Source organism: Glycine soja, chromosome 17 (genome assembly GCF_004193775.1).
Source record: "Glycine soja cultivar W05 chromosome 17, ASM419377v2, whole genome shotgun sequence".
NCBI lineage: Eukaryota > Viridiplantae > Streptophyta > Magnoliopsida > Fabales > Fabaceae > Glycine > Glycine soja.
The window spans coordinates 7174006-7195110 of NC_041018.1; the positions used below are offsets into that span (position 1 = coordinate 7174006).

The 21105-nt window shown below is 36.0% G+C and overlaps 2 protein-coding genes and 1 pseudogene across 4 annotated transcripts; 1 reads left to right on the forward strand and 2 right to left on the reverse strand.

The window, feature by feature from the left end:
• Nucleotides 1–15: 15 nt before the first annotated feature.
• LOC114393986 (protease Do-like 9) lies at nt 16–5562 on the reverse strand. Its single transcript, XM_028355519.1, has 9 exons — nt 4847–5562; nt 3461–3660; nt 2941–3121; nt 2634–2825; nt 1725–1957; nt 822–923; nt 674–724; nt 466–570; nt 16–381 (listed from the first exon to the last, which is right to left on the reverse strand). Exons 1-9 carry the CDS (start codon nt 5412–5414, stop codon nt 283–285), a joined length of 1731 nt encoding a protein of 576 aa, XP_028211320.1. The 5' UTR covers nt 5415–5562; the 3' UTR covers nt 16–282.
• Nucleotides 5563–8658: 3096 nt separating this feature from the next.
• On the forward strand, nt 8659–12547 carry LOC114392966 (rac-like GTP-binding protein ARAC8). Of its 2 annotated transcripts, XM_028354222.1 has the most exons (8): nt 8659–8944; nt 9168–9255; nt 9600–9709; nt 9799–9862; nt 10893–10957; nt 11040–11105; nt 11875–11969; nt 12264–12547. In XM_028354222.1, the coding sequence occupies exons 1-8, from the start codon at nt 8708–8710 to the stop codon at nt 12301–12303; spliced, it is 765 nt and encodes a 254-aa protein (XP_028210023.1). In that variant the 5' UTR covers nt 8659–8707; the 3' UTR covers nt 12304–12547. The 2 variants fall into 2 exon arrangements, with proteins under 2 accessions (XP_028210023.1, XP_028210024.1); XM_028354223.1 differs by lacking the exon at nt 12264–12547 and having other exon boundaries at nt 11807–11936.
• A 2020-nt stretch (nt 12548–14567) lies between these two features.
• Nucleotides 14568–21105, reverse strand: LOC114392894 (annotated as a pseudogene). The gene is made up of 3 exons (XR_003662415.1): nt 20681–21105; nt 19263–19584; nt 14568–19166 (listed from the first exon to the last, which is right to left on the reverse strand). The product of XR_003662415.1 is annotated as an uncharacterized LOC114392894 (transcript).

Here is a 21105-nt window from a genome sequence, read left to right on the forward strand (position 1 = left end):
TGCACTGCCTGCTCATCGGTGAAAGTAATGGAAACTCTTTACATTGCTCAGTTCCCTAAAATTTGAAAAAGGCCAATGTATCAGAAGACAATGAATTGTAATGTAAATCCTGCTTACCTATCTATCATTCCTTTCAAAATGTGGAACCATCAGAGTCCCAAGGGGGATTAGCACTTGAATTAAACATACATGTAAGGAAACAATCTAACTAAAAGTTAAGTCAAGCCAACACATCTGCATATAATGACTAAAGATCATGATGCAGAATCTACTACATTGTGATCATGACTTAAGATCATCAGACATTGCCGATGGAATACAGTGCGTTGAAAGAATATCAAGAGTAGCTGCTTTTGCAGTCTTCGTGCGAAGCACCACTATCTGCATATAAGAGGATTAGTTAGTTAATATGGCTACTTCCATTTTCACACAAGCACATAAAACAGGGAAGGATGGCAAGTGAACCTGATCATAATCTAGATCAAATTTTAGATATTCATCATTGCAGCTCTCTACCATAGTGGCTAAGCTCTTCAGGTTTTTCACTGGTTGACCATTGAAAGCAAGGACCTTCACAGATATACAGAATAAAAACCAGTAAACAACTGAACGGTTAAGCTGATATAGCTGTCAGCAAGAAAAGGCAAAAAGATGGAACATATCCATTACTAACCTGGGTGTTCACAAAATCTTCATATCCAATGTTGATATCAGCCACCAGCACCTTTAATGTGTCAAAGAGTTAATCAGACATCATAAGGTCCTTAGGAGAAACAGCAGAAAGAATGGCACTGAATGCAGCAGTTTATCCAAAAGTATACCTGAGAGACCACGACAAGTTGTTCATCCGGTGATTGTGGCATTGAATGCAGCAGTTTATCCAAAAGCTTGACTGGAGCTTCATATTCATAATCCTTTCCATACTGTTCATTCATACATGATAAAATGAGTTGGAAAAGAATGGGTCCATCCACAAGATAGTTACCAAATGCAGGTTGAATGAATGAATTTAATAATTAATGCCAAAAGTAAAGTAAATAATAAAAGGTACAAGGTAATATACACTTCTAATGTCATGAAACTTTGGAGTGAAAGCTTATATAATAGCATAATCTCAAAACCTTACATGTCACCAAAACAGACTAGACTGAGATTACATTCAATACAGGGAGATACATACAGAAACTGAAATAAATACATAACTTTCTATTGTAATAAACATAATCACCAGCTCCAACTTTTATACAGAACCATAGTCATTGCACAGAGTTTAATACATGTTATGTAAAGGCCATATAAATGCAGCAGATAGCAGGACATTGCTATGAAACCTGAATCACATTATTTATTCATTAAAAAACCTTGTAATAACTTCACCAGCACAGTCCACTATATCATTATGGCGTAACATTTTTAAAGGTAATAAACTGTTTTAATTTCTAAACATCTCAATGATCTCCTCATCAATAATGATCCCTGTATTGAGTTTTATGCAGCAATGATGAATGATTTTTCATTTTAGACAGATATTACACAGGTTCAAATCATCAGATCAGATTAAATTTGTCCAGTACTAGACATTCAAATGCCACTTGGGAGGAAGAAACACTGAAAGTGCTGAAGTACATCCAGATCAATATTACCAATAGTAAAACAAACAGCAACACCTAAGACACCAAATAACTGAATTATTAATGCCTAGGGATGATGGATTAGCCACTGACCTCAGAACGAAGATATGGAACCGAAACAGTTGTAAAAACAAATCCAGCAATAATATAATATGAGGGAGGCTTGCCCTTGCTGTGTGCTGGAATAAGCCTTCTGTGACTATCAAGTTTGATGTCAAATTTCAAAATGTCTGAATTCCGCAGTACTTTGATTGCTGCATTATCCCCAGTATATTTCTGTGATATGAGATAACTGAAACCAATGCGCTCTCCATGACGGAATGGAACTGAAAAGAACACCCCAAGAGTTTAAAATATTACAGACTGTTAAACTCAAATCTATGATATATTATATTGGCCACAGGAGAGATGATTAATTGCATGAAGTCTCATAATTGCTACCTAATCAGTAAACAAACACAAAAAACAGTGCACCAATATAGATAGTGACTTTATAACTAAATTGCATAAGAATTAAAATTGATCCAGTAATGTACTATGACTAACGATAGATGACAGTTTTGTTTTTCCTCTTCATATCTAAACTGAAATTATAAATTACATAAGAATTAAAATTGATCCAGTAATGTACTATGACTAACGAGAGATGACAGTTTTGTTTTTCCTCTTCATATCTAAACTGAAATTATAAATTACATAAGAATTAAATTTGATCCAGTAATGTACTATGACTAACGAAAGATGACAGAATTTTGTTTTTCCTCTTCATATCTAAACTGAAATTAGTAGCACAAAACCTAAACCACAAAACAAATGCTAATCCAAATAGCAAAAGTGGACAGATCTGGAGAGAAATAGATTCCATCAATTCTATACAAAAATAGTTGGAGTTTTAACATTCTTCAAAAAGTTCCTACGTGTTAAAATCTTTTAGGGCACCTAAACAAATGTAAGCTACATACTGGGCATAATGTATAAAGAAACTGAAACAAAACCACTCACCCGTTCCATCATTGGCAATGTCAACCCCATCAAAACTAAGAATAACATCTGATGGCTTCAAAACCTTAGATTCTGGAGCAGTAGGATCAATTCTTCTAATACGCACACCTTTCTGGTCAGGTTTCATGCCCGTTGCCATTCGCAGATCAGGATTTTCCATTTTTTGCCACTCAACCCCAAGAATAGGGAATCCTAACAGCAGATTGAGAAAGAAAGATCTCAGTGCATAAAACTTCAATTCTAAAAATGCTCTTGTAGCATCTTGTAAAAGTGAAATCTACATCTTAGTTTGTAGCTACCATATTACCAGTATATCCTCCATTCTTCTCATAATCCTGGATAAAATGCATGATAACTGGCGTTGGAATGACATAACCTATATTCTCCGCATCTTCATGCTTGAGGGACTGAAATGCAATCCCCACACAGTTTCCTTTGTCATTAAATGCAGGTCCACCAGAATTGCCAGAGTTTATAGCAGCATCAATCTGCAAAAGACAACCTTAATGAAGGAAAATTAGGATACATTAAACAAATCATGCATTCATAACTAAGGGTACAATTGGATTTTGGGTATACAGCTTAATTAAGTGTTTGTTCAGTACACTCCTATTATGTGAGGGCTTATGCCATAGATTTGACCATAAAACTTATTGGAATAAGATAAAAAGAGCTTATTTTGATAAGCTATACCAAGAAACTTATTGAAATTAGGTATGAAGAGCTTATGAGAATCTTCAGCTTTTCTATTAGCTTCCCATAAGCTCTTCCAAACAGACATTAAATGATAACGAATAACAATGGAAGACTAATCATTTCAACCTAACCTGTAAACCTAGAAGTTCTGTAGAACCATGGACATAAGATAGAATCTCAATGCGCGATACAACACCACTGGTCACTGAGATAGTGTCTCCACCAATTGGGTAGCCCACAACTGTAACTGCGTCTTGAAGTGTGGGCAATTCCCCAAACTCTACAGGTGACATCCCTTGCCAGAACTCATCATCATCAACTGTAAGCATGGCTGCAAGTGTAAAATCAAATGCATTAATTTGAATTCATATTAAGAAGTATAGCAAAAAGCCTCCTCAGTAATACTTTGGAGGTTGAGAATGAGATCTTAATTATGAATGTTACAAAGAATTTGATTGGGAAGTTACATGGCAAAATCCATTAGCTCGTTATTTAGTTTGAATTGGTGATGCAATCCAAAAAAATTATTCAACAGGCATTGGAAGGAATTCCGGCGGACCATATGAAAATTTAGAAATTCGCTTCTTTGATAGAGAAAAAGAGCCAGAATGGAATGAGTTTGAGTATCGATTTATTAGTAAAAAAACCATCTCCGACTTATGAATTGCCAAAACAAGAACTTTATGTAAGAATTGAAGCCCCCAAGGGAGAATTGGGAATTTTTCTAATAGGGGATCAAAATGGTTTTCCCCAACTAAATCTATCATCCATTATAAGTACACACAAGCAAAAGCATGTAACGAGAAGGCATGACACAACTTATTCTTCATATCCTCACTATTATGGTTTTATGATACTACAACTCATGGTTTTAAATTGCCGCCACAATATTCCTATTGCGGAGCTGTTTGTGACTGCAATAGCCTGCAATTGAGGTTTGAATTTCAATCACATGAAATGCTGAAACGTAGCCACAATGGAGCCGCAACAGAACCTCAGCACTGTTCTATTCCACTTTTATCGTAAAAAAAGACAACATTTCATAATTTGATCTTCTATTCTAACTTCCAAGTGTCAACAGTCAAATGGGTGTGGTCGTACGGGATGTGGGGGATACCGAATCTTAAAATGAGCGAAAAAGTTATACTATCTCGTAAATAAAGTATATAATAAATCATTTTTAAATGCAAACCTATAATAATGTCACGCTGCAATGTCCTCAGTCGCAACCGCAATTTAGAACCATGCTACAACTAGTTCCATATAATAGCTTCAAATACCAATAAATCATTTTTAAATATTATTGATTCTTAATGAAGTCATAGAGCGGATAAATATATTTCTATACATAATATACCTTAATCTCATCCATACAGTGAGTATGTACAGTAACAAATATATGTTGGTTCCCTTCACTTATTCACCGTTATTGTCTTATGATTCTACATTTCTATACATCTATTCTCGTTGTATGAAATTCAAAGTAAATAAATGACAAGGAGTTAGTTGTTTGTTACCAATGTCACATTCGGTTCCAATGGCGAGCACAGTGGCCAAGTACTTGGTATCAGAACCACGTTTCTTGAGCTTGACCTGCGTGTAGTGTTCCACGGAATGCGCATTGGTGAGAACCCTTCTCCCGCCAATCACAAACCCGCTGCTGCTCGAGCTGTATTGCCTCTTCCTCTGCCACGGCAGCGAAAAATTGGGTTCCGTGTGGACGCAGAACACCTTCACCACCGAGTCCATCGCCGGCAGCACCCTTGCTTCCCACGCTGCCGGGTCCGCCTCCGTCGACACGGCGGGAGACACCCCGACGACGTCGCCGGGGACCGAGAAGTCCCCGCCGCCGTTGGTGTCGAGGGGGCGGGCGTGGCGGCGCCCCGGGGGCAGAGCGTGGGGCTTGTTGGGGCGGCCGCGGAGGCGGCGGTGGTGGGGAGAGGCCGTGGTGTCGATGAGCTCGACGTTGCCGACAGAGAAGACGTCGTCCATGGCGGTGGAGCTTGGGGAGGTGGCGGGGTGGTCTAGGGTTTCGGTGGCGGGGGTTTTGGGTTTGCGTCCTCTCTTACGTTTGTTATCTCCCATTCTATTCTATGTTGTTAAGATCAGAGTAGTAGGGTTCAGATTCATGCGCAGAGGAAAAACAAAATGAGGGATGGGAGGGAATCCAAATCAAACCAAACTCTTTTTTATTCGCCTCTTCTTCTCACTTATATTTCCATTTTTCCCCGACTATCATAGTTTTTTTGCTGCATTTAAATATTTCATTTTTTTTTAATGGTAATTCACTTTTTAAATCAAATTCTCTCTCAAGCATTGTCACGGAGTTTTTATATTAGTTCTTGAATTGAATTTTTTGTTTAAAAGCTCAAATATAAAATTAAGATATATCTTTTTTTTAGTCTCACAAATTAAAACTCACACTTTAGTAAAAAAAAAATAGTTTATCCTACTGTAAAAAATGGTTACGATTTGTACATCCAAACCATAAAAGATAGGAAGAACTAAAATAAAATTCATGAATTTAAAAAAAAATTAATTTAAGGATTAAAAAAAGACAGATCACATATTTAAGAAGAAAAAAACTATATGTTTTAAAAGGTGTGCTAGAATTGCACTATCTGGAGGTGAAGTATTGATTGTTTGTTTTACAGAAATAGAATAAAAATAATAAAACAATTTGTGTAACAACACTGATAAACAATTTATTCAAAATGCTTGAAAACCCATTCATACACTAATCAAAATACTTAAATTTTAGAATTAAATTTAAAAGGTAAAATAATTTAATCCAATTAGTCCAAACAAAATTCAATAAACTAAACATTTTATTTTGATAATTTAATATATATATATATATATATATATATATATATATATATATATATATATGTGTGTGTGTGTGTTTGGGTATGTGCATAAAGGGTATTTGAATAATTTCTTATTAGAGAGTCTTACAAACATGGTTATCTTTATACGCACAACCCATAAATAAACAGGTAGAAAATAAATATTTAAAAAAAATTCGAATAACATATAGCAATTTAAATTCAATTCATTACAAATTTTACCTATGCACGGCCACAAATATTTTTACCATACCCATATATGTGATTATGGTAAGGAACATTTCCTCAAAAGAAAAGAAGGCCACTATAGACAGAGAATAGTGAGGTCCCTTCACGGGATAGCCCAGCCTTGTGGCTGCTCTAGAGGTTGTTAAGGATGAGTTTTTTTTTTTTCAGAAGCAAAACTTTTGTTCTTGGATTCATTCAGCCACAGCACGGCCCAAAATCTTACATACATATACTTAAAGTCACAAATTTTGGTGTATAATTTCATTTAAATTATCTTTACATAGATTTTCATACAATTCAAAAATTATACACGCTAATATATTTTTCCTTTAAGAAAAATTCTAATACAATAACTATTCCTTTAGCCCTTCTCATTACACTTTTTCTTTAATCAAACAAATCGCCTTTTAATTTTATAATGAGTGAATTAGAATGAAGTAAAATAGAATATTATTTCACTGTTTAGATATTTTTATAACAGATCGAAGAAAAAAGACTATTCATCTCATACTTGTAAATTAGAGGTGAAAAGAGCAGTAATAGATCAATGAAATGGATTTAGATTCAATTCCAATCCATTTTATTCTAAAAATCTAAATAATAAAAAATCAGTATCGCTTATTCTATTATACAGGAAAATAAAGACTAATTTCACCCTCCAAATTAACAATATGCTGTTAAATGGTCATATTATTATGGAGATCAGTATTCAACCGTAAGCATCTTAAATTGCCTCAATGAAATTAAGCTTCTAACAGTATTTGGAGTTATAAAAAAAAGGGTAAAAGAAAAAACAACAACGATGCATTAACAACTGTTGTAAGGACGCTATTTGTGTTCATAACGTGTTCCTTGATCCTTATGTGGGGGATCCCCTTTTATCATTCATATTGCTTAATGTTTACTTAAACATTCCACCAACCTGTTAATGCCAGTAATAATGTGTAGCCCCCCATCCTTTTCTCCCCATAAAGCCAGCACAATTGCACAACCATTTGTTTTGCCCATCTTACTAAATAAATCTTTTTGCTGCCATTGTTCATAGTCCACAAACATTAACTTTTTTTTTTATCTTTTGCTTTTCCATGTAATTATATAATAAAAAGAGGACTTATCTCTAACTTTGAGATTTTTCATTTGTTGTTTGTGTAAATGCTGTTAATAAAAATATACAATTTATATCCCTAACTTTGAGATTTTTGGTTTGTTGTTTGTATAAATGCTCTTACTAATGGAACGTGATAGAAATGAATATGTTAGTATCACAAAAAATAAATACTTAGGGAGACAATTATTCAAGACGACTAAATATATTTTATTTATTTATATTTTTAAAATTAAAAATAATTGTGATCATTGCCCCAACATTCCAACTAGTAGCAAGTTGCGTCCTCCCCACAAATAATTTTCGTTTTTTTTTGTGTGTGTGTGTAAAAAACTCAGGAATGTATTTTTTTATTTTTTTTTGGTTTATTGCGCTACTAAAGATAGTAAGACACAAATACTTCGCTATAAATACTTAGGCTTGAAATACTCCTTGTGATAGTTAAGAGTGTCCAAACTAAAGAAAATATTCAACTTTTTATTAGTTCACTGAGATGATATGGAGCAAAACACTGTTGCTAAAAAAGCTGACTTGATTTCTCTGCTGCTAGCGCTTATAGGCAATACATTAATTCGTTATAGTAAATGTTAGTATGCTCCCTTGATCGTGTTAAAAAATTATTTGGTAACTTGGATTACCACTTTTCTATGGTTCCGATCAATCTTTATCTTTATGTGACATGTTTTTTAAGTTTTTTAATTTAAAAGAAAATGATTAACAACTCTTAATTTCATTAGTTTCATGTCATACAAAGATTGATCGAGATCATGGATGAGATATTAGTTTAGGATCATTAATAAGTTCTCGTGTTTCCTGATATTTGAGACATGTGTCTCGAGTATAAATAAAATATGTTACACTAAATATTAGTCCCCACTGTGATGATGGTTACAGCACAGACATGGTAATGGTGGTGACCATGCATGGTTGTTAGTTATAACTTATAAAATGCACCTAACTACCTTCACCCGCCTCATGCCTCATCATCTCAATAAAATGAATTGAAATGAATCTGTCCACGTGATCAAAGAGTGGGTAACAAACTCATTATTCAAATTCAACACGTACAATTAACTCACTGTTATCTTTATGTTATGTCATCTTCATATTTTAACTAGTGGAATTGAATTTCCACAAAGCCGAAAAATAAAAAGGATGAAAAAAGTTGTTTCAGAAAAGAAAGGGACAGCAAGAGAATGAGTGAGAATCATGTGAAGTGCCGCCGCGTACACACACATACACATTCACTCTCTCTCTCTCTTAACTTGTCTGTTAAATTCAACAAAAACACACCCTTTGTGAGAACTTGTTGTTGTTGTTGTTGTTCAATGGCTGCAACAGCTTCAAGGTTCATCAAGTGTGTGACAGTCGGGGATGGAGCTGTAGGCAAAACTTGCATGCTCATTTGCTATACAAGCAACAAATTCCCCACGGTATCAACTCTTTGTTGCATATCATATCTCTCTCATTTGTATGACATTTTTTTTATGTGTTAGTGTTGAGATCGTATTAGATTTCATGAAATCAATGTCACTTTGCTATCTGTGACTGGGTTGTTCCTTAATATCTTGCTTCTGTCTTGAGTTTTGGAGTCTACTTTTCACTTTTTGCCCCCAATGCTTGGTATCTATGCCTGGGGGGTTGTTTGGTTATCAGGACTATATTCCAACGGTGTTTGATAATTTCAGTGCAAATGTGGTTGTTGAAAACACAACTGTCAATTTAGGCCTCTGGGACACTGCTGGTATGTTTACATAGTTACACAGACTTGTCAATTTGTTGTAGTATATACATATTTATATAGAGAGTAGTTAATCTTGATCATTCAGTGTTACATGGATGATCAAGATTAGCTCTTCTAATGCTCACAATTCACAATGTATGCAATTTAATTTCTTATGAGCCTGAATGAATTGTGTCACGTGCAATGTAGTTAATCTTGATCATTCAGTGTTACATGGATGATCAGGGTTAACTCTTCTAATGCTCACAATTTATGCAAATTAATTACTTATGAGGCTGAATTAATTTTGTCATGTGCAATGCCAAAGGTTGTAATATTCCATTTGCTTCCACTGCCTTCCTTAGGGCAAGAGGATTACAACAGGCTGAGGCCATTGAGCTACAGGGGGGCAGATGTCTTTGTCTTGGCTTTCTCTTTAGTTAGCCATGCAAGCTACGAAAATGTGTTGAAGAAGGTATTCTAGGGTCACTGAACTGTATTAGTACTTTGACATGTCTTGTTGATTTCTCTCTTCTGTTTTCTAATTTTGTCTACACTGTTCAGTGGGTTCCTGAACTGCAGCATTTTGCTCCTGGTGTCCCAGTGGTGCTAGTTGGCACCAAATTGGGTAAGTCATCATCAAAAAGTGATCTTACAATTTGTCTCAATCCAATGTTATTTTCCCTTCTGTTTATAGTTTTCCTTTTTCTTGTTTTTGGTATGCTCGTTTTGTCTGCGACCCCATCTACTGTTCAACCAAAGCCCATCTATACTGGCACTATATTTGATGCTAGAACCATAGCTATATGCCTTTGCTATACAGATAGATTAGATTCTTTAGGATGTCATTTGTTGTGTGGAAACATATGAGCTCATTTGGCGTAGAGTTACAAGGCATCTTGTACTACATAACTCCGTAAAATCTGTCAAAGTTATGAGTGAAACTGTAAAGAAAATGTTTGATTCTGTAATGCCAGTAAAGGACTAAGATCTCATTCTCATAGTGTAGATTGAATATTCTTTTCTGCTTATTAGATTAATCACTTTTAAGAGTATCTTGCATGACCGTGAGGAGAAGTGTCATACTCATAGCAATATACAAGAAAGTTTAATAAATGTCTCAATTGTAGTCAGGCTTCTTAACGAAGAATTTTGACCATCAAAATGGAACACTGTCATGCAGTAAATTAAGAGAAAGTTTATTGAGAGGGAAACTAACTATGGCAATATTTGTCCACATAATCACAATCTAATACATCAATTGTTAATATTGATTGGCTCCTCAATTTGTTAATTTAGATCATTTACATTTTGTTATGAACAAATTTCAGTCTCTGCCATTCCTCCCAGAAGATTTTTGGCCACTTATATTTCTTCAACACTTTTACTATTTCTGGCTTAACCAGGCCTCAAATGAAACCTTATCTGAGTTTTGTAGCTACTACTTGTGGATAATATATTAATATTTCTCTTTGATTCTTGCTGCAATAGCAACTTAGTAGTTAGTATACAAAAAAATGATGGTAAAATATTAAATTGGCCGTGTCTATAGATTTTTGGACAGTTGACACCTATCTTTCATGGATGGAGGTAATTAGTTGAATGTGCTGTGTTTTTGCCTTCTGCAACATAATACTGTATTTATGATAATCTTGTAGATCTTCGAGAAGACAAGCACTATTTGGCTGATCATCCTGGTCTGGCGCCTGTGACTTCTGAGCAAGTACTATGTCTTACTTTATTAGCCACCTAAAGAGTTCAATAAGCAGTGTTTATTGAAACTTTTGGGTTTTGTCCATAATCAGGGTGAGGAATTGCGTAAACTGGTCGGAGCTACGTATTATATAGAGTGCAGCTCAAAGACTCAGCAGGTATGTTTATTCTGCCATTGTATTCTTACAACACTTGATGTCTCAAGCAATCTGTTGACAAATTTTTCACATTTCTGTTCTAAAGAAAAATATCTCTATTGTCCACTTCAGAAGCATTGTAGCACATTGTCACCAGTGCATTACTGAGCAGAACATACTTCAGACACAGTACTAATTGCACTGGGAAATACAAGCCTAAGGGAACATTTCTTTTTCAAATTATGCTTTGGAGAGAAAAATAGATCAAATATAAAATAATCCAATTAAAATGGATGGAGAAAAATCCAAGATAACTTTAATAATAATAATAATAATAATAATGGTGTTATTATTGCTTAATGGTATTACTGAAAATTTGATTATTGGTTAAGACCAATGATGTCAATTGATCAAGCCGAGTTCACCTGGTGAGACAAGCTTAGTTGTTGTGAATATGGTTGGTATATGGCAGTTGGGAAAAAAGTTAAATCAGTATGTGAAGGGACCATACTATTATGGTCCTGACCATAAGTGGTGATTTCTATACGTTACTTGCTCTAGGGAAGTTTAGTTCTCTAGAGAGAATATGCGAAAGATGAAAGTTGACCCTAATGATTTCTTTGGAATTGAAATATTGAAATATCTACAATAAAACTAAGCTTTAAGTCCAGTTTCTGTGTCTCACTTTTTTCTTCAGAAGATAATGTTTGCCATTTTTACAGATAAATACTTCCTGTTATTTCTGAAACTCAGCTGCAAGTGACCCTATTGTCAATAAAAATAATTGCAGAATGTGAAGTCAGTTTTTGATGCTGCTATCAAGGTGGTCATCGAGCCTCCACAAAAACATGAGAAGAAGAAAAAACCACGTCGAGGGTGTCTACTGTCAGTACACTTTTTTCATATCATAACAACTCCTGCACGTGAAACTTTCTTACTTGTGAAAAGGGATAGATCATTAAGTGTTCATTGAATTCATATTTGCTGGGTGCCACTTAAAATCAAAATTATTCATATGTTATATACCTGACCTGAAGAATAAGTGGTATTCTATATAGTTAAGAATTGAGGCATCATTAGTCATGCCAAACTTTTTATTACAGATTTATTGATTGTATATAGTTTGTGGATTATCATGTACTGGAGGGATTAATTTAATCCATCTCAATGGAATTGCAGAAATGTCATCTGTGGAAGGAATATAGTTCGTTTCAAATGAAACATTTCATCCAAAGGCTTTTCTTGGGAGGGAGAAGCACTGTCATCATCATTCTGTAAAAAAATTTAAATTGGCTTTTTTAATTTGCTGATAGGGTTATGTTTTGAGGAAATACTAAGTTTTTTTTCGGTGCAAATTTTTTGTAAGGAAAGCACAGTCAAAGCCAATTAATTATTCATGCCAAGCTATTATTTTGCTTCGGTTGATATCATCAACTAGATAATGTAATCAGTACAAAATTTCACATTTGTGTGTTACATTCACATATATGGTTAAAAAATTGTTTTTTGATAGAGCTAAATATATTTTGATTCGTTCGGATAAGTTTGATTTGATGATTTTTGTTTACATTCAAACTAAAAAATGATTTTTGTTTATCTCACTCATGCGCGATATAACCACATACCCATATACATGAAGTTTTAGTCGAATTAATTGCTTTAAAAAAACATTTAATTAGTTTGTGTTTTTTTTAACAAAATTAAAGATAGATACTAAAGATTTACAACAAATTACACATTATACTAAATCAACCGAATTACATCCATCGATTTAAGTATTTTGTGTGTATGATGTCATAATTATTTTAATTTATAACCTGCATCTCAAGGAGTATTAATTAAACAGCTGTATTCAAGGCGAAGCAGTCAGTAAGTAAATAGTTTGCAGGCATTAATGACAAGAACGGGCTTCGGGATTGAGGCACTTTCCGTATTGCAGTTATATTTCTTTATTTAGTCATTGTCTCAATTTTTTATTTTGCAACTTTTTAAAGTATCTTGCTGTACGCTGTGTTTGGTAGCTTAGAAATAAGTTGGAAATTATGTGGAGAGTAGATAGAGATGATAAAAATTGCTTGAAGTGAAAAGGTTAAATTAGTTTTTTTAATTATTAATTTTTTTTAGATTTAATTTAATCATTTAATTTTTTAAAATTTATATTTAATTCTCTAATTTTTAAAAATAATTTAATTTGATTCTAATATCAAAATTGAATTAATAGTACTAAATAGTTTTAAACAGTCACAAAATATATTTTTCTAACATTATTAGTTTAATTTAGACAAAATGATCATATTAAATCAGTTTGAAAAATTAAAAGATTAAATTAAACCTAAAAATAAATAGATTAACAAATCAAATCTAAATAAAAAATTAATTTAACCTTAACTAAAATGAAGAGAGTTTAAACGAAAGGGAAAAAGGAGTACATACGTAAAAAATATTTCCGAGTTTCACAAAATTTTGATGGTTTCTAGAACTTTGAGTATCTTGCTTTCAAAAAGCATAATCTACTACTGTCTACGAACACTGAGAGGCATCACTAAGAAGTATGAACATTAACTGCAGTGCCAAATTCAGAAGTGGCCATACAAAAATTTGAACTCCAGTATTAAGCTTTGCAGCTACACTCTATCGCAAGTATCAGAAAAAAATCATAAACGAGAATCAGAAAAGGATAAAAGGAAACAGGGATACAAGATTAATTAAATCATCCACAACAGAAAAAGAAAATCCCAGCTGCAAAACATTAACCTGTCCGTTTTTAGTAACATTATCCTTTACATTAACAGAAAAAAAAAAAAAAGGAAGAAAAGTAAAGGATATTTAGTAACAGAACAGATAAAAAGGTAGATTCATTTACAGTTCTACAATCCACATAGAAGGGCCGACAAAGTAACTATTTTGGTTCACTATAAAGTGATGACACAAGACACCAGTATCCGCCCTAACTGAAGGCAAGCCCTCCATATATTTACAGGTAGAAAACTGACCTAGAAACTATTGAATGAGCAAACAGGTGCTTTCCTAAGCCAGGTTTTTAAGATACATTGACAAAATCGGGCCAGAGTCTATATACATAATTAGGTGCTCACTTACCACCCAAGTCTCCCAAAAGCTCAAAATTTAGATCCTCAAATTACTGAAAATTAAAAAACGTCAAGTATACAAACTCTTAGAATGTGGATTAAGGATTTAACTCAACCTTATAAATTCAACTTCTAAAATGAGAATTGTCCCCTATTTATATACATTATTTTGGTCATATCTTTGATTGACGTGGGATTAAACCACTAAACCGCCTTAAGGATGCACTTTAGGCAACCCCAAAGAAGCTGAAACTAAGATGGGCAAGTGGGTATCCGCAATTAAGGCAGCTTTTCAAACACAAACCAAACTAAATGGCATCATAACAGTTAATTGTGAAGCGCTAGAAACTTAGATAAAAAGGAACAATGCAGTTAAAAAACCAAGCAAGAAGAATTAAATGCACTCAAAGATACAGGATTTCTCATAGAGACGGGAAAGAAAACTCACAGGGCAACTGCAATAGCACTTATTCCTATATCATTAAAAATAAAAATTGCTTAACGAAAAAATTCTCCCCCCTCCTCTGTATTACATCAGCACAATACAGGATATATTTTGAAATATCCTCCCCTCAGGTGCCTACATGTTACAAACAACAGTTGAATTTACAAAACTAAAAACTTACAAGCATCTGTGTGTCATCATTAGATTCTAAGATTACAAATTATGGTACTGCCATGATGTTTGCTTGTAGCCATCCCATCCCCCATCAGGTTCCTTCCTTTTAAGAACATCACTGCTTAAGTGAAAGATCCGTGCTTGCTCTTCAAGTTGGGCCTGCGAACTAGCAACAGAAAGTTGCCGTGGTACAAGAGGTGAGCTATCATCTCTCCCCTCTAAGTTTGAACCAGGTCCAGCATTAAGATCTAAACCCTGCCTTGTCCTTCTCCTACAGTTCTCAGCACTGCTACTATTGCTACCATCTGGGAGACTAACAACGTAAGGCCTGGGGTAATGGACTGAAACATTACCAACAGAACCTATAAGTTGTGAATTTACTGCAGGGAAGCAAAGCCTACCTCCTGAAGTTGTATCTACATAAGGAGTTGATCCACCAGAAAATGATGCTGATGGAAGAGGAAAGCTGGAATTGAAAGGGAAGACAGGATACTGAAATGGTGCAGATTGATATGGCACTGCAGGAGAAGAAGACAAAACTGCCCCCTTATAAATATCAGGTCCAAATGGATTGCTACCAGTTGCAGGACCCAACATCCTTTGTGGCCCATTAGGGGCAACAATTGAAAAGGACCTATCACCTCTATCAGACATAATTGAAGATATTGTTACCGCTGAATAGGTGTTCGCAGTGGAAGGAAACCATGAAGAGAAGTTGCCTACTTCTTCTGCATTACTCATCCTAAGTCCAGAAATGGGTGGTTGAGATGGTACACTATTCCTAGCGGGTTGTGTGGACATCAAAGGTTCAGAGGTGACTTCATCAACTACAGGTCCATCATTCAGATCGAAATCCCTGCGGAAACTCATCTCTCCATTTGGAGGACCACTGGCTGCTGATTTCACCTGCATAAGTGGTACATCCATTTTATGACTACTACTTAAGGTGCAGTTACCCACATCAGAAGCTCCATCCACTAAGTTCAAGTCAAGACCTAAACCTCCAGAACAACTAACATGTGAGGCCATTGATTTATTTGGATCATGCCCATTGTCTGAATGAGTTCCACAATCAGTCTGACGAGCACAATTTTGGGAAGAAACATCATCAAGTATTACTTCATCAGAAACATTCAAGTCAAAATCCAATGGTGCCCGGCTCTGCTTTCTAGCTTCATCATTAGGAATAGGGGTAGTTGACATATCAAGAGGAATTTCCATAACTTTCCTGGGCTCAGCTGGCCGAAATGCACTAGTAGCAGCAGATCCCTTCCAACCAAGCTCCTTTTTACTTTTCAATAAATCTTCAGGTGCCACAAAGGGGCTCTTTGCAGCAGCAGCTACTGTGATCGAGAGAATACCAAAAGACATGGATGAAGCAGAAAATGGAACAGGACTGACCAATCTTGCAGCAGGTGTAGACCCAGGCATCTCACTACATTTCCCATCATCTGCATTGAACCCTTCATTTAAATCAAATTCAACTTTTGTGTCCACTTCTGAGACACCAGCAACAGACGCAGAAGAGGTATCTCCAGTGGTAGAGGTGCATTCCTCTGCTTCCTCTGATTCCATGGCAGTCAATTTTGAATCCTTATGACCTGAACACTGATCCATTTCTCGTGAAGGAAAGCTAGGTAAATCTGTGTGCACTATCTGTCCTGCTCCTGCAACTTGGTCACAAACCTCTTTTGTACCTGAATTCTCTTCCACGTATTCAGCATCAAGACCAGTCGCACCTGAACATAAACCTCTGTTCTTGGGCACCATAATAGCATCATTTTCAGACTCATTTTTTTGCTTTATGGACTCCTTAGCATGATCCTGAGCAACCATATCATCATTTTTTTCAGATTCCCTTTCATTTACGTGTTCAAGAACCTTATCAACAATGTCACCAGATGATTGGGGTGCATTCTCATCTGTTGCTATTACATAGTCAGACGACATGCGAATGGCAGGAGACTTGCCAGCTGTCTCTTTGTCACCGCTTAGTCCTTCAGAAGCACGGTTATCACACTTGACATCAACTACTTCACAGGTGCACGAAAATTTTTCAATTGCCTCTGTTTCACTTTCGCTTGCAACAACATTGACCTTAACATCAACATTACCAACTGCATCCACTCTCACAACAACCTTCTTTTCCTTTACCAGTTTGCTAGAGTCACTATCTCGGACTTCTTGAATGGTGCTTTCAGGAATGCCAGCAGATGATGTACCAGATGATTTTTCAATTAATTTTCCTTTGCTTTCTAAACTAGTTTCAGTAACCCATAAATCCATACTAGATGTATTGTGTTCTCCTGTAACTTTCCCTTCAGATGCAAGAATATCATCATCTGCCCCTAAATCACCAGGTCTAGAATCCTGCTTCGAATGTTCAACATTAGTGTAGCACTTATCCTGAACAAGATACTCTTCAGAGGACTTGACTACTGCAGCATCACCTGCATATGACTGTTCAATAGTAGTGGTGTCTTTTTCAGGGGATCCAACTGGCATTCCCAATTCAGATTTTGAGATCTCTCCAGCAGCCACATTAGCAAGAAGATTCATTCCAACATCATCAGCTTCAGTGTACTTAACACCTTCAATAAGAGCATTGATGGAGCTGTAAGAAGCATCCTGCAAATTCCTGGCTCTACTTTCATTCCCAGATGATGATGAAGCTGCCTTTGATACATCTAATACTTTCTTACAATCCTCACCAGTCCTACACTGTTCATCAGTAATGGCTTCTGGTGATCCATCACCCTCATCAGAACCAGTCAATACATCTTTGAAATCGTTACTCTGCCACGATTCTGTATAAATGTCTGCACCAATATTAGCTCGATAAAAATCACTCTTTTCCTTTGAGCAGCGGTCAAACTGATCGTGCTTCTCTGAAAGAACAGGAGATGAAGCTCGACTGTTCATGATTGCAGGATCATCAGAAGAACCTGCAGTGGCACTTTGTGCAGGACTTCGACTTCGGTTTTGGATCTTAACAATCAGCTTCGGAGTATGCCCCTCAAGAGTAGTTCCATCATTTGCTTTTTCCCTTAATCCAGATTGAGATATTTTCTCAGAAATTAAATTTTTGTGTGAGGAATTCTGCCTCGACCCAGTTTCCCTTTGCCTTCTAGATGGAGTTGAACCCGGAAATCCCTTCATAGATTTTCGGTGCCGTGAAGAGCCTCCCGATACCTTATTCACACTCATTGCAGTAGAGCTCCTGGCATCCTCCTTTCCTGAGAGACCCCCAGCTTTCACATGATCACTGGAATAAGATTGACTGTTGTGAGATGGACTAGAACTGCTACTTTTCTCATCCCTTGCATTTGCCACAGGAAGATCAAAGGAACCACTAGCAGTGGCAACACAGGGCTGTCCATCTTTCAAGTTTGCAGTTGCGGGTGCAGGTGAAGGCACTGATTTCGTAGACCCTGGAGATGCAGATGTAGATCTTGTATTCTCTCCTGGGACAATCTTTGCAGAGGCAGTTTTGGATGCAGAAAGCTGTGTAACTGAGCTCTTCATGGCAACATCAGCTGACCCACTCGAATGTTTATTCCCACCTTGAGCAACTTCAGAAAGCCGTTGTCTGGCTGGCCAGGGGACAGTCTGAACTGAACCAGACCTAGCATCATTTATAATCATTTCAGCTTCAACACGTTTTTTCCATGTGTCAACTAAGCCCCTTGCTTTCTTCTGAATTTCCAAGTTTTTATGAGTTCGCAAATGATTCACAGATTTACCAATGTTACAAGCTTGTAGAGCCTGAAGGTTTACTGGAAGCTTATCTAGCGCTCGGAGTAATACAAAAAGAAAGTCATCAACAGATTTATCACCATCTCTAGACCCAAGACCATCACCAATCTTCCCTTTATGAGCCTCTTGGAGCCATTCATCAAATATAGGCAAACCCTTTAGTTGCACAAACCGACTAAGGCAATCAAATTTATCTGTTGCTGCAATTACAGCTGCAAGCATTGACCGGCTAGCTAAATCAATCTTTTTCTCATTTCCATCTGGAACCATCAGCTGCACTAATTTCTCAACCCCTTCAGTATCAATAAGGCCTCCCTTTTCTGTTACTTTGGCAATCTCTGTCTTCAAAATGCTATCCTGCTTAAAATGACCAGAATCTCCATCATCAATTTTGGTTGAACGATCTCGCTTTACAGATTCTTGCCCTTTATCTACTCTCTCCCTTTTCCTACCCTTAACATGAGAAGAAAAGGAAGAAACACTGTTCTGGACACTATCTGAACCAGATTTTAGCTGTGATGTTGATGTTGGACTACTCACTGGCTTAGGAGATCGACCACCTGGCTGCATTTCTACACAAGTCCTATGTAATAGCTTATCTACTTCTTCTTGACAATCCTGGGATGTTGTGGACAACACAGACGGGAAAAGATAAGCACCAAAAATAGAGAACCATAGAGACATACACAACAACATAAGACATTAGAAACTTACATCAATATAATCTTGATTGCTTAGCCAACGTGAACACCTGTTCAGAACATCATAAACCCTCCTACATACAAATGACGAAATCCCTGATTGAAGCTCAACACCTTTTGGAAGAAATGCAACTTTACAAGGATGAAGCAGTGACGTAGCAGGAATCTCGGCCTTGTGAAAGGAGTAGAAAATTTCGTTTGGAGCACTCTCCAACAGCAAATCCTTGCCAAGTCTTACTTCAATGGGTAACACAACGAATTATTCCAATGAAAGGTGGACAGTCTTTATGTGGTTTGAAGAGAGCACAGTCAACAGCACTAATTTTGCAACCATCCTATGATTTGAAAAGAAATAAAATCTTCAGCAAGCCATTCAATATATTTATAGACCACATTTAAGTTCTCTGCCATTTCCTATAATTAAATTTGAAAAGCTCAAATTTCCTTCAATGTCTCAACAATAAATTGTTACGAAAAACAGCATCTTTGTTTATTCTTTCAATAAGTTATAAACAGTTTAGCCCTCTTAAATCATATCGTTCATCATAAGTAGATATTTTTCTTTTGACATACATAAATGGAAGTTTATCAAAAGAGCAAGAAATCCACTTTATCCCTCTGAAAGCATGTTATCCATTATAAGTACATGTTTTTCTTTTGACATGTAAGAAAAAGCTTGCCAAAGAAGAAAAAATCATAACTAAAACATAGAAAACCAATAATTAAATTTAGAGAATTATTAAGAAAAAAAAACAAGAATTTGAACTCTCCAGCATTTTCAAAAGTCAGAACTCGGAAGGAGAGTGATAAATGGTTTTTTTAACTCAATCGTTCATACTGTGCACTCAATGAAGCACTAAAAAACTAAAATATTGCAAAATAAACAGCCACAGCAAAGAAATCAAGTTTACAATTCCATGTAGATTTTCTTAATTATCAAACAAGAACTTATTTCAATACAGATAGAGATTAAAGTACCACGTAACAAAATAGCAACCGAACCTCGAAACCATAGCGAAAAAGTCAGAAAAAAAAAATCATTTATTTTGAAATAGATTAAAAATCGAGAGGGTGAAGAAGGGGGAGAAACATTCCATGCGTGTAAAACAACCTTGTTAGTTGGAGAATGGAATTAGTAATATGGTATGAAATTTCTAAAATTAATCTTAACTCGATAAGTATTGAACCTGGTGATTTAACACCCCCAGAGAGAAAAACCTCTCAAAACTACACATCCTACCTGCGTAGTTCAATCTATGGAAACACAAAAGAATAAATTCACCGCATTCATTGCCCCCATTCACATAAATCACCTCAATTCCAAAAAAATTGGTCTTCAAATTTTATTCCCATATTGATAAACCAAGTTTATAACCATACAGATACAACCCGAAAACTGTTTCACAAAAACAAAAGAGCATAGAGGGATACCTTATAGAACGAATCAACTGAAGTCGTCGACGACGACGAAGAAGAAAAATCAACGGTTACACTAGAGTGGCCACGCGTGGGGGATTTCCACATGTGCCGAGTCCTCCTTTTCCACTCCACACATCGATCCCACCTTGAAACCCAACGGCTACCATCAATTCCCCAACCACGAACCTCAAAACGCACCGTTTCGACCTCCGCGAAACCCTAGATCCGCACCCGAAAACCCTAACGCGAAAACATCCTCCGCCAAAACAGTAATAATTAAGATTCGGAAGCTCTATCAGGACCAGAATCGAACACGAATCGAAACACCGCGATTGAAACGCGAAATTTCTTAGCCGCCTTACGATCTTGCGAGAAGGGAAATGCGAAGAAGAGTGTTTTTAGAGAGAGAGAGAGAGAGATTAAAAAAAATAAAAAGA

Coding starts and splice junctions, on each gene's coding strand:
- LOC114393986 (XM_028355519.1), bottom strand. CDS start 5,414: ATGGGAGATAACAAACGTAAGAGAGGACGCAAACCCAAAACCCCCGCC. Junction 1,958..2,633: donor CATTGCCAATGATGGAACGG/GTGAGTGGTTTT, acceptor TGTTCTTTTCAG/TTCCATTCCGTCATGGAGAG. Junction 725..821: donor AACTTGTCGTGGTCTCTCAG/GTATACTTTTGG, acceptor GACACATTAAAG/GTGCTGGTGGCTGATATCAA.
- LOC114392966 (XM_028354222.1), top strand. CDS start 8,708: ATGAGTGAGAATCATGTGAAGTGCCGCCGCGTACACACACATACACAT. Junction 8,945..9,167: donor CAAGCAACAAATTCCCCACG/GTATCAACTCTT, acceptor TTTGGTTATCAG/GACTATATTCCAACGGTGTT. Junction 10,958..11,039: donor CGCCTGTGACTTCTGAGCAA/GTACTATGTCTT, acceptor GTCCATAATCAG/GGTGAGGAATTGCGTAAACT.